The following is a 16,134-nucleotide window of genomic DNA, read 5'->3' as shown; positions in this document are numbered from 1 at the left end:
GAAAGAATTATACACCTTCCATATATTTTCACTTCACTTCACAGATGTAGATAATATGTAGAGAAGTGCAGATTTGTGAATGGAGGAAACCTACGAACAGACAAAATGACAATGTGCATACAGTATAGATTTCTGTATGCACTGTATGTGTTATACTCCAGGGCCAAAACCTGCAGGACAAATTTTGCAAGCTCATACTATGTTTACATGTGATGATGGAATGAAAATGGGCAGAAAAAGAATTTTGTATGTAGTTCAATTTATTGGTTTGGTGGTTTAATATGGCTGGACAAAACCATTTGTAGATTGTTGCAGAGGATTACAGGTCAGGTCTTCCTTAGTTAAATTACTAAGTTAAATTAGACTGGAAGAAAAAGGAAGCCAATAAGGAAACGTGCAGGTTGAGCCTCACTTCCTAAGATAGTGCTCTGATTTTACAATGGACAATGTGCATCTACTGATTACTCCTGGTAGAAACTACACATTTATGTGAGGTTTATGTTTCTACCACAGGACTAAAACCATAAACTCTTGATACAGATAAACTTAAAAACAATCAAAAGCTTGTTTTATGCTGGCCATGAAAATGCAAGAGTGAAAGTGAATGGGAACAGCTGAATAAAAGGAGCTCAAACTGTTATGGTATTTAAGACAACATTTATTCAGAATGGGTCTGAGTGGAAATACAAGAGTTTATATTTTTGAATAAAAAAAAAATATCACCAGTAAACTCACAAAACCCACCACATAGTTCTTCTGTCCACTTCCACGGGAGCAAATTAGCCATTACTGATAATAACTAGAGCTTTCCCATTAAACCAGGCTTTAACTTGGCTATTGTGGGTGTGAGCTTGGCCAGTCCAAGAGTGTGTATGAGACAATGTAGTGACGCAGGCAGCAATCAAAACTAAAGCCGGTGGACATGGGGTTGACCGTTACCAAACACATATCTACTGGCATGTAAGTTAGGGAGGGGGCAGGATAGGGTGTGTGCTGTCGGGCGGAGGGACTGTTTAATGCTTGTCATCGGGGGCAGGGATCTTCTCCAGGGTGGGCTCCATGCCCCAGATCTCACGAGCGTATTGGGCAATGGTGCGGTCACTGGAGAACTTGCCACATCCGGCAATGTTGTGGATCACCTTCTTGGTCCATTCCTTGGGGTTCTGTTGCGAAGAGGAGAACGGTTGATAAGAAATCGATAAGAGCCATCTTATTACCTCGGACTCCACCTTCATAATAGTGGTGATACTGCAACGTGATCTCATAAACTTTCGGTACATACATGAGAATGACCTTTACACCCAGAGCGTCCTGACAAAGTCCTTTACACCTACCTTGTACAGAGCATTGACTTTCTCCTGGCTTTTAATGTAGTCTTCATAGTCAGCAAACACCTTGAATCTGTGCAGAAAATACTGCAGTTTACTTACTGAAGAAATACAAAGTGATGCAGGGAAGATATTTCATAAACATTTCATTTTATAAACGTGACAGATGCACCTTGTACGTGTGTGTGTGTGTGAGTGTGTGTGTGTGTGTGTGTGTGTGTGCACATGTGTGTGGGTGTATGCACGCACGCACGCACGCACACATGTATGTATGTGTGTGTATGTTTACTTATGGTGTATGTGTGCAGAGTATGTTTGTGTGCATGCAAGCTATGTTTTTTGTGTTTTTCTGTGAATGTGTGGCCAATTTTTGCTTGTGCAAAAAGTTTGCATGTTACCATACGTGTGTGTGTGTGTGTGTGTGTGTGTGAGTGTGTTTCCTGTTTGTGCCGTTTGCCTTAGTTTGTTAATGTTTGATGTGTCTTTACCTGTCATGGTGCATCAGCATGTTGACAATTTCCTTAAACAGGTCAGGCTGCTTTGGGCTAAAGAACCCTCCAGCAATCTGGTCAATAGCTTGTTTCAGCTCAGGCAGGCGTTTGTAGTACTCTTCAGCACAGTATCTAAGCAAGACAACAACAACAAAAACAAACGTATTCAATTCTGCACTTTCAGAAAAAAAAGAAGGCACAACCTTGTCACCGTAGTAACCTGTACATTCAAATGGGAGTATTCAAAGGTCTAGCCAGTTGCCTAAACAGGTTTACCATGGTCACACCTTTGTGCCTGAAACCTCTGCTTGGATGGAAAGAACCAGTTCTCTTGACCCAGGCTGCATGGATGGGAAGAGTGCTGTTAAGACAAGTGGTGACTGCCAACACTCTCTGAGAGGCCGCAGAGCCGCAGTATACCCCAGGGCATGCAGTGTTCACCGCATTAATTACAGTTGTATCATCTCACCAGATGGACCTGGTAACAGGACATAACACTGTGTCCTCGTATGCAAAGATAACACATAGTGGCGTATAAAAACAGACAAGGAGAGACATTCTCCTTTCCTCTCCTCCCTTTGATGTGCCCCAATGGGATTAAATCAGGGTCATATTGTTTTTGAGCTCATGGAAAAATGTTTTGAGACTTCTAGTTGTATATGAACTTATTTAGATGTGTGGAAAAATTGCACGAATAAATTCAAATGTGTGAATGCGGAAAAAAACTATTTGAATAATTCTATATCATTTTTGAATGTTTAAGAACAAGTAAAGAAAAATGTGCAAAAAAAAAAAAAAAAAAAATTCAAATGTGTGATTGCATAAACAGATTTTAACAGAGATCAGAACAGGTTAGTAGTTGCACTTCTACCTCTGTGAATAGGTAAAAAGAAAAGTTAACACAAAACTCTGTTCAGACTATTGTGAGTCCAGGAATTTTGGCCCTTACTTTCTGTCATCTGATTAACCAGTGGGGATGCTCAGATTAACATGTTATTTATTTGCCTATGCAGTCAGGGAGCGAGTGGGGAGATCTAGAACAACATTTGTAGCTGCCAAGAAGCGATCGCCCGGGCATGTCTTCACAACCACATGTATGGAACAACACGGTTACGTAACAACACGATATAACAAGTAAACACTTCTTGAACAAGTTTAATGCCAAGATAAAATATTAACACTATCTTGCATTAAACTTGTTCAAACATTTTGTTTGTTGTTTACTTGTTATTAGTCCCATATCCCCCCACCTTGGACCAGCTGGCCACACACCCAGTTGTGATGAATTGGTTTTGCAAATTTCCAGAGACAATTAACTACTAGAGGAAGGGAGAGTGTATAACCTGTAGGGCAGATGCACATCTATTTGCCTTCAAAAGAAAAACTTGACACCAGGGTGGTTTAGTCAGTAGGGAGACCAGATTATAACCAGATGACCCGAGTTTAAGACCCGCGTTGGCAACCACACACCCTGCCAAAGTGGGAGGGGCTTGAATCTATCAGGTATCACATTATCTGTTAAGAATCAGAGTCAGAGTCCTCTCTCTGTGAGACAAGGATCTGCTGCTTGGAGCCCATGTAACCTGTCTAGTCCATGGCAGGCAGCTCAATGCGTTTCCCCACATGGAGCTAATGCAGCCTGAGCTCGACAGTGTTTCTGGAGAAACTGACTATGTTTCTGTTGACTCCCTGCTAGCCCAAAAGGCCATTTGTTTCCGAAAGAGCGTTGCTCTGCTGCACGGAGACCCATGAGCTCTCCTGCTGCGCAAATCCCTATTGACCCAGCTGCAGGAGAAAATCAGGTTCCTTTCAGGCTTCCATTGTAAATATCACTTGTTTGAAGAGGCTGTTAGACTCAGGCCATTTTCACACTGTTACTCTTTTTTTCAAGCTGCCAGCACCTTTTTTTTTTTTACATAAAAGTCAATGGGAAGCAGCTGCAAGGCGGATAGAGAGTGGACACTTTGGAAAAAGTACTGCGCCTGGCTTCTTTTTAGGCAGAGCAGGCTGCTTTCTAAAGTTGAGAAATGTTGAATGAAACTTTTACGTGGAACACACATGGCATTGATGGCTTTTTTTATGAGCCGACCAATCACAATGAAGAGGTGAGGTTTGACTGTGTGCGAGCCAGCTAACGGTTTACGACAACATCAACGAGAATGAAAGAGTCAGTTGAGTCAATTGACCGTGTTGTGGGAGTCTCTGGTTAGTGTCTGGGAGTTGTACCGTTTGCTGATAGTGCAGCTACTGCAACTAGTCGTTATGGAAACAAAGTGTTTTTTTATTGTTGAGTTGAGGCATTGCTTTTATTGTTGAGTTGAGGCATTGCTTTTTCTACAAACATATTGCCAACATGATCAAACTTTAAAGTGTGCTTGTTGGCCCCTGGTTAGGCAATTTATGAAGGGTGCATGCCAGACCACAGCAGGAATTGACTGTCACTGGCCTTTGATTTGGCTCCATGCTCTAGTACATGTCTTGTGCCCTGTAGGCATTCTACTCACAAACATGGCATGAACTCAAGCTTTCTACTCATACAATGAGCTATTTGTATCTCTTGTTTACCCAGCCAGAGGCAGATGGTTGTCTATGCAACTTCTGTCTCATTGTATTGTTTTGCTATTTCCAAAGCCTGTAGCAACAAAAGTGCCAGTCCTACCGGAGGTATGGCCGCATCTTGGCCATTGTTTAAAAGAAAATCGGTGAAGGATGCCTGCTCTCTGGGCTTTTTTTTATGTACTTCTTTTCTCTGGACTTAAAGGGGCATTAAATAATTTATGACTGACTTCTATCGACCTCTATCAGTGAGCGAGAGGTATATTATGGTCATTTTGTGCTATACGACAATACAATCTTACTTAATGCACCTTTAATTGCCCGTTGAATGGCACCCATGTAGCCCTGTGTGTGGGGCCATAAGAGTGCAACCTGATTCTCATACTGCTGTGTTTGTTGGGAAGTGATTGTAAAGCCTCCTGTTTACACATTGTGGCAACCATGCCATCCAAATGGAATTAGTTAGTTCAAGAGTATAATAACACCTGAGGGAGGGGAGAGTGGCACAAAGACATTTAGTCCCTCCAATACCATGAAAGGGTTGAAGTGCAGGGACAAGCTTAGTGAATAAACTTGCACATGGCCCATTAAATGTGTCTCAGGGGGACTTGTTGGCCCTAAAATGGTAAAGACTTCAACCCCAGGTCTTGTGTGAAGCCACTTTACCACTGTCATACATTGTGCCTCACTTCCCTCCATGAACAGGGAAACAGAGTTTATACTCAAAATGTAATGTTTAACCATACGGGGTTGCGGCCACAATGAATCCAAACAAAAGAAGTAAAGCTTTAACCCTAAGGGTTAGAACCCGTAATTATCACATTTGAATGAGTGTTTATGAGTAAACATATCGAAGTAGCTCCGACTTAACTAAGACCTTGTAAGCCTTCAGTAAGCAACTCTCTTTACCAGAGGGAATGTTTGTTTTCAGTGTAAGTATCACAAATCTAAACTGTAGAGGATATTCATTGCATCTGGTCCTCTTTCCACGTCCATAACATTTCTTACCCTTTCCTGTCAAGCGCATCGACGTCGTCCACCCTCATGCCGAAGATGAAGAGGTTGTCCTCACCAGCCTCCTCAGCCATCTCAACATTGGCTCCATCCATGGTACCGATGGTTAGACCACCATTCAACATGAACTTCATGTTGCCGGTGCCAGAGGCCTCTGTGCCTGCTGTGGAGATCTGCTGCGACAGGTCAGCTGCAGGGATGGCTGGAGGGAGGCAGAAACAAAGGGTTAATGACTCTAGTAACAGTTTTGTGTGTGTTTGTGTATGTGTGTGTGTGTGTGTGTGTGTGTGGGTGCGCGCGTGCGTGATTTATGCCGTGCATCATATAGCCTCATTGAGGATATTAAAGCTTTCTAAACCAATCTTCTGCAGAGGAAGGGAAGAAAAAGAGATGAGCATGAGAAATGATAGACAGACTGAGGAAAGATCAAGGTTGGGAGCAGAGAGAGAGAGGGGGAGGGAGGGATAGACAAAGGAGCAGTGAATGGTCAATTACCTTTCTCAGCCAGCGTGACTCTGTAGTTCTCCAGAAAGATGACTTTGAGACGGTCTCCAACCACTGGGTCATTGTTGACCACCTCACCGATAGCTGTGATCAGACGGATGATCATCTTGGCAGTGTGGTAGCCGGGGGCAGCCTGCAAGAAAGGCACCGGAGGAGATCTATGACTTTCACTAATACCTGATGCAAGCAGATATAAATTAAAGCGTACAGTCGTGAAGGTGAGTTTTTTTTTCTGTAAAACCAAGATATGTGCAGTTACAAACCTTTCCACCGATCATGACAGTTCTTGGGGTCCACTGCTTGTTGGGCTCCTTCTTGATGCCTGGATGAAAGAGCAAGAGGTTACAGGACTGAGGTGTGTGTTTGTGTGTGTGTGTGTGTGTCTTGGACATGTTCACAAATTTTCTATTAAGGACCTATCCAATACGGCTAAATTATTGGCAAAATTCTGCAGTGGGAAAGACAATCCTTAAATGTCCATAAATCATTTTGAACATCTGAAATATTTTAATTTGAGTAACTCATAATTTAGCATAGAGGATTTAAAATGTGAGGATTTAAAAGGTGTAACATACTTACGGTTATAGTAGGTGATAATGTGCAGACAGTTGAGCAGCTGTCTCTTGTATTCATGGATTCTCTTAACCTGAATGTCGAACATGGAGTTGGGGTTGATCTTCACCTTGTAGTGCTCCTCCAGGTGCACAGCAAACTTCAGCTTGTTCTCCTATATTAGCAAAAGATAAACTTCATTACAAATAGTAATTCGACACATGTTATTTGTATGTATGTAGATACACACATTCAAATTTTAGCAGAGCAATGCTAAAGCACAATAAGATACAACAGAGGAAGACAACATGTTTAAATCAATGGGACAGTGCTGCTCTGAGAGTTTAAAGTGCCACATGTATGACAAGTGCTAGACTGTCATATAAGTGGATTCAGAATAGGGATCAAACTGGGGCAGAAGCTGCTGTAAAAACCATTAACGGAGGCTTTGATAGACTGGTACCGTCTCCCTGGTCACAGAGGAATAAAAAGCTCTGCGAGGTGCCTAAGGTCTTTAACAAGAGCTATTGAGCACTTTATGGAACGGTACAGTATATGTTCTCCGTCACAGAGAGACAGATTACTTAAAGTTGATTATGCGCCACTCTCTCCAGCTGCTTGTGTTCCTGAGTAGTTGGATTTACATACCAAACTGTAATAGAGCAAGTTAAAATACTCTCTGTTATCTCTTTCTATCTATTATCTATTCTTTCTATTGCTCCACTGCAGGTTTTGGGTTTATTCCAATTGAAAAATTAACAGCACGGTTAAGTTAAAACAATCAATTAGTTACGTCACCTGCTTGACTTTGGCGATGTCACGAATGAAAGCTTCATCGTTGATGTACTTCAGCAGACCCCTCAGCTGGTCCAGGTCACGGATGAAGTCCTCACCAATTCTCTAATAGGCAAAACATTTAGAAAGTGTGAAATTAGAATAAATAGCATTTTGACAGTAGTGTTTGTGTGTGTGTGTGTGCGTGTGTGTGTGTGCGTGTGTGCGCGCATGCAAGTATGTGTGTATAAAATACTGCCAACCTCAGCGATGACCTCAGCCAGGCCGGGGTTGCACATCACCAGCCAACGGCGAGGAGTGATGCCATTGGTCTTGTTCTGGAACTTACGTGGCTCCATTTCATAGAAGTCCTTGAAACTGCAAGCAGAGTGAAGCATCGCATATATCAGGACACACAGATGACGCAGCAGCCCATGAAATGATAGAAGCTGGAGATTTGTGAAATAGCCAAATATCAGATGCATCTAATAGGTTATGACTGCATATACGTACATGCATGAAGTTTGGTGTTAACTGTGATTTACAGCAAGAAGGATTAGAGGCAGCTGTGTTTATTTTAGGGACATACATTGTAGCTTTGAGGATGTCAGAGTGTATCTGGGCCACGCCGTTGACAGCATGGGAGCCCACAATGCACAAATGGGCCATGTTGATCCTCTTCTGTCCGCCTTCCTCAATGAGGGACATGCGGCGCAGACGGTCATGATCACCAGGAAACTTAGCAGCAACATTCTGGGCAGATAAAGGGAAAATGAAACAAAAAATAAGTCAAGGGTTATATTTTTCACAATTTTGTTTTTTTTGCTGAATCACAGAATTTCACTATAGTGCTCTATATGTAAGTTTCATGGAGATTGGATTTAATTTTTTAAAAATCTTTCAATGGCAAAAGTATGAAGTGTGTTCCTTTTCATCTTGACATTCAATTAAATTATCATAATTATAATAAAGAGAATACGCAAGAAAGACAATCAACAGTAATTATGAACCTGGGAAAGGAGGTGCATGGCTACGTGAGTCCATCTTATGTAAACTCATCAAGTAATATAATTTCCCCCTATTCACTTGATGCATACTTATGATGACCTGGTCTTGTAATTTACTTTATAGAAGCACCAATCACAGCTCATGGCAAGCAGTAGGTCCGTCTCTCCAGCTCTGAATCGCCATGATGCCAGAAGACCGAAGAAAGTGTGCAGGCCTAGCAGACCTAGCTTATAAACCCGGCCTACATCCCCAAGTCAGAAACATTGCTCCTTCCCATCTTGGATGATAAGCAGGGATGTGGGAGTCCTGGGGTAACTTCAATTTACCAGTCAAGCAGTTTCTTTAATTATGTTTTCTCACCAGATAGTGCAATGAAAAGCCAATCAAAATGATTCTGTTTAGTAATTCATACAAATTCATAGCATTTAGGCCCCATACTGAGCTTTGAAATGATTGCTACCATTGCACTGGGTTCTACTCCCTTTCCATGATGGGAATCTAAAAAGTCTGAATTACTTTACTTCTTATTTTTTGTACTTCCTCATTTAATAAATGTCAATAGCTCCCCAAATCTCATATATTTTTGCACTCTGTTACATCTAAATAAAGCGCTCTCCCTTTTAAAATGGAGTCTCAAATTGGTTTTACAAATATCAGTATTTATGTTCTCTGTGCACCTTGTATTCATCCACCCTTGGCAATTCACTGATTGCACCAAGCTCCATAGTGTGAAGTCAGTGTGAGGCCAATAAGAGTACAGACTCTGTGACCGTATAAGTACTCGACCATAGAGGATTAACATTTCTAGCATCATGTGCATGGCAGGGAATCCACAGGAATCAGAATGTGTTGCAGTGAGCACCACTAACCTCCAGGTGGCGGCGGTTGATCTCATAGACAATTTCCAGGTGACGGGGCAGCAGGTGAGCGAACAGGTCGATGGGCCAGCGCTCCAGAGCCTCAGGAAGAACTGTGTGGTTGGTGTAGGCACAGGTACGAACACAGATGTCCCAGGCCTGACCAGCAGCAGGGGAAAAAATAAATAAATAGAAAAAATAAGACAGGAAAATCAGTGATTATACTGTGCACAGTGATGTGAAAATAATAGTTATTCAAAACAGAAATACAAAATTTGAGGAATACTGTGCATAATTACATAACAGTATGTAATATAATTTCACTTTATGGTGGTGGTAAATCTGTTCTATAGCAAACTACACTAAAATGGTCTTTGTTGCCCCCTGCTGTTGTTGTCCATGAAACACACTACTGCAAAAGATGCAATGAAAAATGTGTCATCGTTTAAAATGAGAACTAAAAAAAAAAGACTGAATATGAAACAAAAGAAACACTATGAAAAATGCTGCGTTCAATTCATCTGTTATGTCAGGGTTTTTCTTCCTCACCTGGTCCCATGTCAGCTTCTCCTCATCAACCAGCACCCTCATCAGCTCAGGAATAGCCATGGCAGGGTGAGTGTCATTCAGCTGGATGGCAACCTGTATGTGCAAGACATTCAGTGACTTATTAAAAGACAACACAATATTGAATTATGCCATAAAATAGCTGGCAAGTACATTTCAACCATCTTCATACGATACAGTAAAATCCACCTACAACCTGCTCAACTCACAATTTAACTAAAGCATAGAGGGAACATCAGGGGAAAATCTTTTCATTTTTGACAGAAACTATTTTGCTGAGTTCTTCTCCTCACCTTGTCAGGCAGTTTGCTGAAGTCTGTGCGAACAATCTCCCTGGAGCCAAACTTAGAGACCTTGAAACGACGGATGATGTCTTGCAGGGTGGCAGACACCACAAAGTACTCCTGCTTCAGACGCAGCTCCTTTCCCTCAAAGAACTGTGGATGAAGACACATATTTGTCTGTTTCTGTTCTGCATGCGACCAGGAAGAATACTTATTTTTTGTTCATAAAATGTTACATTTTGTACATCAATGATGCATGGGTATTATAACTATATATAATAATCTCTTCATTTCAATGAAATAAATATTATCCAAGCCTAATATGGAAAGAAAGTAGTGCCACAGGTAGAGCTATAGATCTAATATCTGTAATATAATAATCATATAATAATAATCAGATTTGTAGAAGATAATTATATAATTATTTTGTAGAACAATTATTTTGGCAAATGGTTAAATGGAAAGGCAATGTGAAAAAACAACATTGTTCATACAAATACTCAACAGAATAAAACATCATGTTGCTTTTGGATTATTCACTTTGTGTGTAACACTGACTCTGCTCTTCTCGCTGTGACTTCTATAAAGGGGCAAACTATAATGGACAAGATTCTGATCGGTTAGCGTTGTCACGCTTTTGTGCGCAGCTCCAGTTGAATTCAAACAAACCTGGCACGTCAGGTCAGCCGTAGCTTCTGAGCTCGCTCTCACTGCACAGAGGAGTATTACCAGAATTCACTTGAGTTAAAGCTCAAATTAGATGGTTATCTCCCAAATCCTGCTTCTTGAACTATCCCTCGGGAGCCGGCAATTGGTGGTCAGGGCTTATGTCAGATATAAAAGACAGCTTCAGAGGCAGCCGAAAAGAGCAGCCAGTGGCTCTAGCTGAAGACAAAGGACACCAGTTGGGGCCCAAATTATGGAAATCCATTCCTTAGCTAAACTAAGATAGCTGCCTTAATGTTATTATATTATGCTACAGCTACTGTATAGGGCAGAGTTAGGAAGCCATACCATCCACAGCTCTTGATAACCCCAATACCTTCAGCTGTCTTCTCTAAGCCAGGTTCACACATTCATGCTCACCTTTGGTATTTGCACAAAGGATAAATTCTCCCATGAGTGTAGATTTGGTAAATTAGAAAGCAATTTAGGCCCAGTTTCTTACATTGTCGTTGGGATACAGCACACGGGAGATGTTCTCAGCCAAGTTTCTGTCCAACACAGCCTGAATGTAGCCGCCAACATTGACTGTTAAGGAAAATAAATACATGATCAAAACTTTTCAAGAACGTTTTCTCAACTTGACAACTGTAACAACATTTAAAAGCCTTGGTCTCTGCCAGACACGTACAGTCTTTCAGGTTGAAGTCACAGGGGGCCTTAGCAGACCACAGCCTCATGGTGTTGACAACATTGTTTCTGTAGCCAGGGATAGGAGTGTCATATGGGAGAGCCAGCACCACCTGCCAAAACAATCATAAGAGGAGACAGAAGCTTAAAATAGCTAATAATATCTAAATCACCTGATACCATCACCTCTCATACAGACATGTTTATATATACATTCACAGGTGCACAATTTAATATACAGCGAGAAAAATAAATACTATTTTTATCTGTGTATATTCAGCTCCTATTTTCACCTGAGTGTCAACCCATTTCACACCATCAGGGTGATGCTCTGTCCTGCCATAGAAGTGCACTGGACGCATGTACTCAGGGCGGGCCTTCTCCCAGGGGTTGCCATAGCGCAGCCAATCATCAGCCTCCTCAACCTGAATATCATTGATACAGAAAAAACAATTCACTAGGTCACTGGATTCAGCTGAGCTAACAGAAAACGATCCAGTGATTCAAGGTGAAACCAAAAATGCAAGCAGCATAATCCAGATGAGAGGTGCTATTCTTGCTCATAGTAACAAACGGATTGTATTAATTCAGCAGGATAAAAAATATGAAGGGAGTAGCCATCCCTGAAAGTTGATGAAATTTCTAACCTGCCAGCCATTGAGGATTTTTTGGTTGAAGATACCAAACTCATAGCGGATACCGTAGCCATAGGCAGCCAGACCCAGAGAAGCCATGGAGTCAAGGAAACAGGCTGATGGCCAGGGAGAGGAGGACATGAGAAAAGCATATCACCCTTAGACTAGCTCAGCTTCTATATGAAACATTCATGAATTTAAGGAGAAAAAAATCCTCAGATTTGAAAAAAAAAAAAAAAAAGGGAGAAAAGGTGCTTACCAGCAAGACGGCCCAGGCCGCCATTACCCAGACCGGCATCTTCCTCCATGTCCTCCAGTTCCTCCATGTCAAGACCCAACTACAGGACAACAGAGGTTAATGCTGAAGCTAAAACCAGCCTTTTGTACTGGAGTTCAATTATAAGAGGGATAGAGTGCGAGAAAACTGTTATCAACACTCAGGAAGGAGCCATGAGCCTTTATGCCTATTTTCACTATAATAACCAGATTTTATTGGCACCTTTGAAAGCGTGTCTTTGTCTCACCTGGTATGTGGCCTCGTCACAGGCATTCTCCAGCGCGAGGTTCACCATGGTGTTTTGGAGGGTGCGGCCCATGTAGAACTCTAGGGAGATGTAGTACACACGCTGCAGTTGGGGTTGGGGGGGGGGGGGGGGCGGGGAATACCATGAAATAACAATGAAATAATGAGTGTCAAACTGAATGTACAGCCATTTATATTTAAAGGCAAAAACTGCCTCATGAACAGTGGTGTAACAGAGATAATTCTGTGTCGTTATATGAGACAGAGTTGAGTTGCGAGGGATTAACATTTACTGTCAGTACAGTTCCCTAGAGTAGCGTGATGGGTACAAATTTGGCGCTGGAAAAAAAAAAAAAATCTGTGAAATGATCTAACAAGTGTCATGATAACATCCACAGACTGTCAAGGAAATCTTTAGGTTTCATGATTTAGCTTCACGGTTGGGAGTATAGAGAAATGTGCCACCTGAGCCTGGGTTTAGCCTTTGCCATTTAGTGTTTTTCTGTTTTGACATGGGGGGGGGGGGGGGGGGGGTGGACACACTCCGAAGAGGTAAGGGAAAGGAGAGGAGAGGAGAGAAGGGACTGGGGGACAGATAGATTTGGGTATTGCATAACAGCAGCATTTCGGCCAGGGCAAAAATAGCTCCTGTAGAGGTCGCTCTAAAGGTCAGCCTGAGCCTGATACCCAGTCATTGTGAAGTCTGGACTTATAGCGGTTCAGATGGATGTGTAAAATAATAATACGTGACAGAGCCATATCACTAAAACCACTGGCCATCATGATTTCTTGAGTATTATATTCCAAAACTTATCTCGCTTCCACTTAAACCCTTGTATGATCCCACAATACTGATCAAAAACACATATAGACAATGTAATAAATAAACCTTGTTGTGGCAACAGGCATAGAGTCATTCCTATGCTGGACTATTTTTGATTTTGAAATTTTAATGTAATTTGAATGTAACACAATCCATTTAATCCATTTATTGTTTTAATCAATCTATTTTATGTAAAACACTTTGAGTTGCATTCTATATATGAATGGTGCTATATAAATAAACGTATTATTATTGTTATTATTATTATTATTAACAGCACTATAACTGCTTATAACTGTATGTGATCATATACACAAACTCTGAACTGAGCTTAAATGTCCTCCTTCCTTTTCTGTGTTGACCTTTGAGGGAATCACCTTTAACCTTTCCGTCTAGAACACCGGAACAAGGTGATAAAGTTAGAAGGTCAGATGGTTTCTGAGTTCGAGGTTGCATCCCTCCCACCTTTGATCACAGAGACTCTGAACCCTCCAATAGTTTAATGTGTGAGGTTAGTGTCTCCCAGCTGAGATTAACAAATATATGGCTTTGGGACTAATGTTATAGAGCAGTGATTCTCTCTCTGTGGCGATTCTCCTCCAACGTTAAGAAAAACAAAATAATCACCTTTATTCAGAAGTTATTAATGATCTTATAAAGAAACGTAAGTTAATGCAATTGGGGCCAAGTTTCTTTCTGTTTGCTAACCCCCTTTTGTGTGACATTTTCAAGCAATAATGTGGCGTGGTTTGCAATTTTGCTGCTCAGTTTGCTATAGAGGGTTTGCTATAGCTGTTAGTGCGTCAACTGTTATTTATTGAAAATAAATACATTTTCAAAAGTTCAAGTTGCTCAGAGTTATAGCTTATGTGACTTGTCGTTATAGTTTATGCGACTGTTCTGAACAAGACTGGTTTGAACTTATAAACTCTGATGCCATTAGATTAGATGCACTGCTCATATGACACAAGTGTAGGCTACGTGCTTTACGGTCAGGCAGGATGGGAACAGAAGGTCATGGAGAGTTTTATGTTGCAACACACTATAGGCACGTCAGCATGCCACCACAGTGCTAAGAAGCTGTTGTGAAGTTTAAATGTCATGACATGGCATTTCACTGACATCAGACGGCTCTTACATGAATATAGCTGTGCCACTTACACCAGTTGTCCAAAGGCAGCCAGAGGTAATCTCCCTACTTGAAACTGAAGTGGAACAGCATTAACACTCTCGCTCTCATGGAAATGGATTGTAGCCATTATCTAATATTTGTTTAATATCGTTAAACTTGTGAGAACACAGGAGTCGCTCCATGAACAGCTTGGATTCAGGTTGGCCTATAAGTAAGAGTGAACACTATGTATTGGAAAGGGTATCAAGACCAGAGAATATAGTGCAGTGTTGATGTAACAGACCTCCTTAAATGTACTGATAAAGTCAAGTATGCTCTTAAAGCAAACATGACTGGAAACAACCTCCACACTTGGTGAAAACCATGATAAGCACTATAATAGCCACTATGACAAATCCAAAACAAGATGGGATGTAGAGTATTATGGCAAAAATGTTTCCTCTGCATGTGAAAGTAATTGATCTATCTCTTCATAATAATTCACTTTACTGTAAAGTGAATTATGGGAGTTGTGGGAGTGTGCAGTTGGTGCTGCTGGGAATTTAACTTACTTTGGGGTCTTTCTCGTAGTAGTGCTGCTGGGTTCTGATCCACCTGCCAACCAAGTGGTCACGCACGGTGTGGGCAAGAGCAAAGTAGTAATCCCTTCTCGTTGCCACATTTCTGTCCTTGACCAGCGTAAAGTGGAGATGCCTGTTGAAATTTTGCTTCAGATCTGCAACATTTTCAACGCCGGCAAGGCCTCGCACTGAAATCTGTTTCTTCTTGTCGTGGTCTGACAACGGTTTCGACATGGTGGCACAGGTTTTGGCAGTTCAGGGCTCTGAAACTGGCTACCTAGAATGTAAACAGTGGGACAGCAGGCACACACCACAAGTCCAGACACACAGCAAGAGAGGCACCCACACCAGAAGGTCATGTTCAGCAATTTAAAGGCATAACTATAAATATTGAGGAGAGGGCGGAGCATGTAGTATATATTGAGTAGATGGGTGGGGCATATGCTAAGCATAGAGGTCATTATTATTCAATTATGTGACACAAGTATACGTGCATGAAGTGACAGCTTAGGGGAGATTGAGAATGGTTGTTACACTTTTACCTGAGTTCCTCTCAGTACTTCAGAGAAAGTTTTTTATTTACATAATTCACATCTGTCTGCTACCTAGCCATAGCATCAAGTTGCATATAGTTAAGCTGTCATTAATATATTTCAGAACAAAGCTGTGCAGCTCCAACTACTACTATACTCTGTCTACTTCATTACTCAATGCTCAATGGTTCTTTCAGTTTTCCATCCGTTTTGATCCAGACTGATCAGAATTTATATAAATTGATCATTCTGATTCATAATTGTTTTTGAATTTTTTGAATAATTGAATGAATAGTAATGTTTTATTTATCTAATTTACTGAGGCAATATTGAAGCTGTGAATCTTCCTATTCAGAAAAGTGACAATAATTAGCATTTTTTCAAATTTGCATCATGTGTTTGTATCCTCTGTCATTATATTACATTGTGCATGCATTTGCCTGCTGTTTACGGTCCGGAGCCCTGCTGGTTCTCATTTTAGCTGTACAATAGGAACTGATTTACATTAGGGACGCCAGCTGAATGCAATTATCGATCTGGTAGGATAGAAAACCAGCAGCACTCTGCATCACGAGGAGGTTTGAACCACTGGCTTAGAGGAATGAATGAATATAAAATTTACAAAGCTGACAGCAATGAT

The 16,134-nt window shown here is 41.3% G+C and overlaps 1 protein-coding gene across 1 annotated transcript; it reads right to left on the bottom strand.

The window, feature by feature from the left end:
• Nucleotides 1-637: 637 nt before the first annotated feature.
• On the bottom strand, nucleotides 638-15,291 carry LOC139910706 (glycogen phosphorylase, muscle form). The gene is made up of 20 exons (XM_071898085.2): nucleotides 14,953-15,291; nucleotides 12,448-12,549; nucleotides 12,183-12,261; nucleotides 11,936-12,039; nucleotides 11,582-11,713; nucleotides 11,290-11,401; nucleotides 11,104-11,186; nucleotides 9,945-10,088; nucleotides 9,634-9,726; nucleotides 9,097-9,243; nucleotides 7,809-7,972; nucleotides 7,483-7,597; nucleotides 7,244-7,345; nucleotides 6,473-6,620; nucleotides 6,157-6,215; nucleotides 5,885-6,026; nucleotides 5,384-5,591; nucleotides 1,817-1,951; nucleotides 1,335-1,401; nucleotides 638-1,163 (listed from the first exon to the last, which is right to left on the bottom strand). Exons 1-20 carry the CDS (start codon nucleotides 15,193-15,195, stop codon nucleotides 1,014-1,016), a joined length of 2,529 nt encoding a protein of 842 aa, XP_071754186.1. The 5' UTR covers nucleotides 15,196-15,291; the 3' UTR covers nucleotides 638-1,013.
• Nucleotides 15,292-16,134: the final 843 nt, after the last annotated feature.

This window comes from Centroberyx gerrardi, chromosome 11 (genome assembly GCF_048128805.1).
Source record: "Centroberyx gerrardi isolate f3 chromosome 11, fCenGer3.hap1.cur.20231027, whole genome shotgun sequence".
Classification (NCBI taxonomy): domain Eukaryota; kingdom Metazoa; phylum Chordata; class Actinopteri; order Beryciformes; family Berycidae; genus Centroberyx; species Centroberyx gerrardi.
This window is presented reverse-complemented; position numbering and strand designations above follow the sequence as displayed.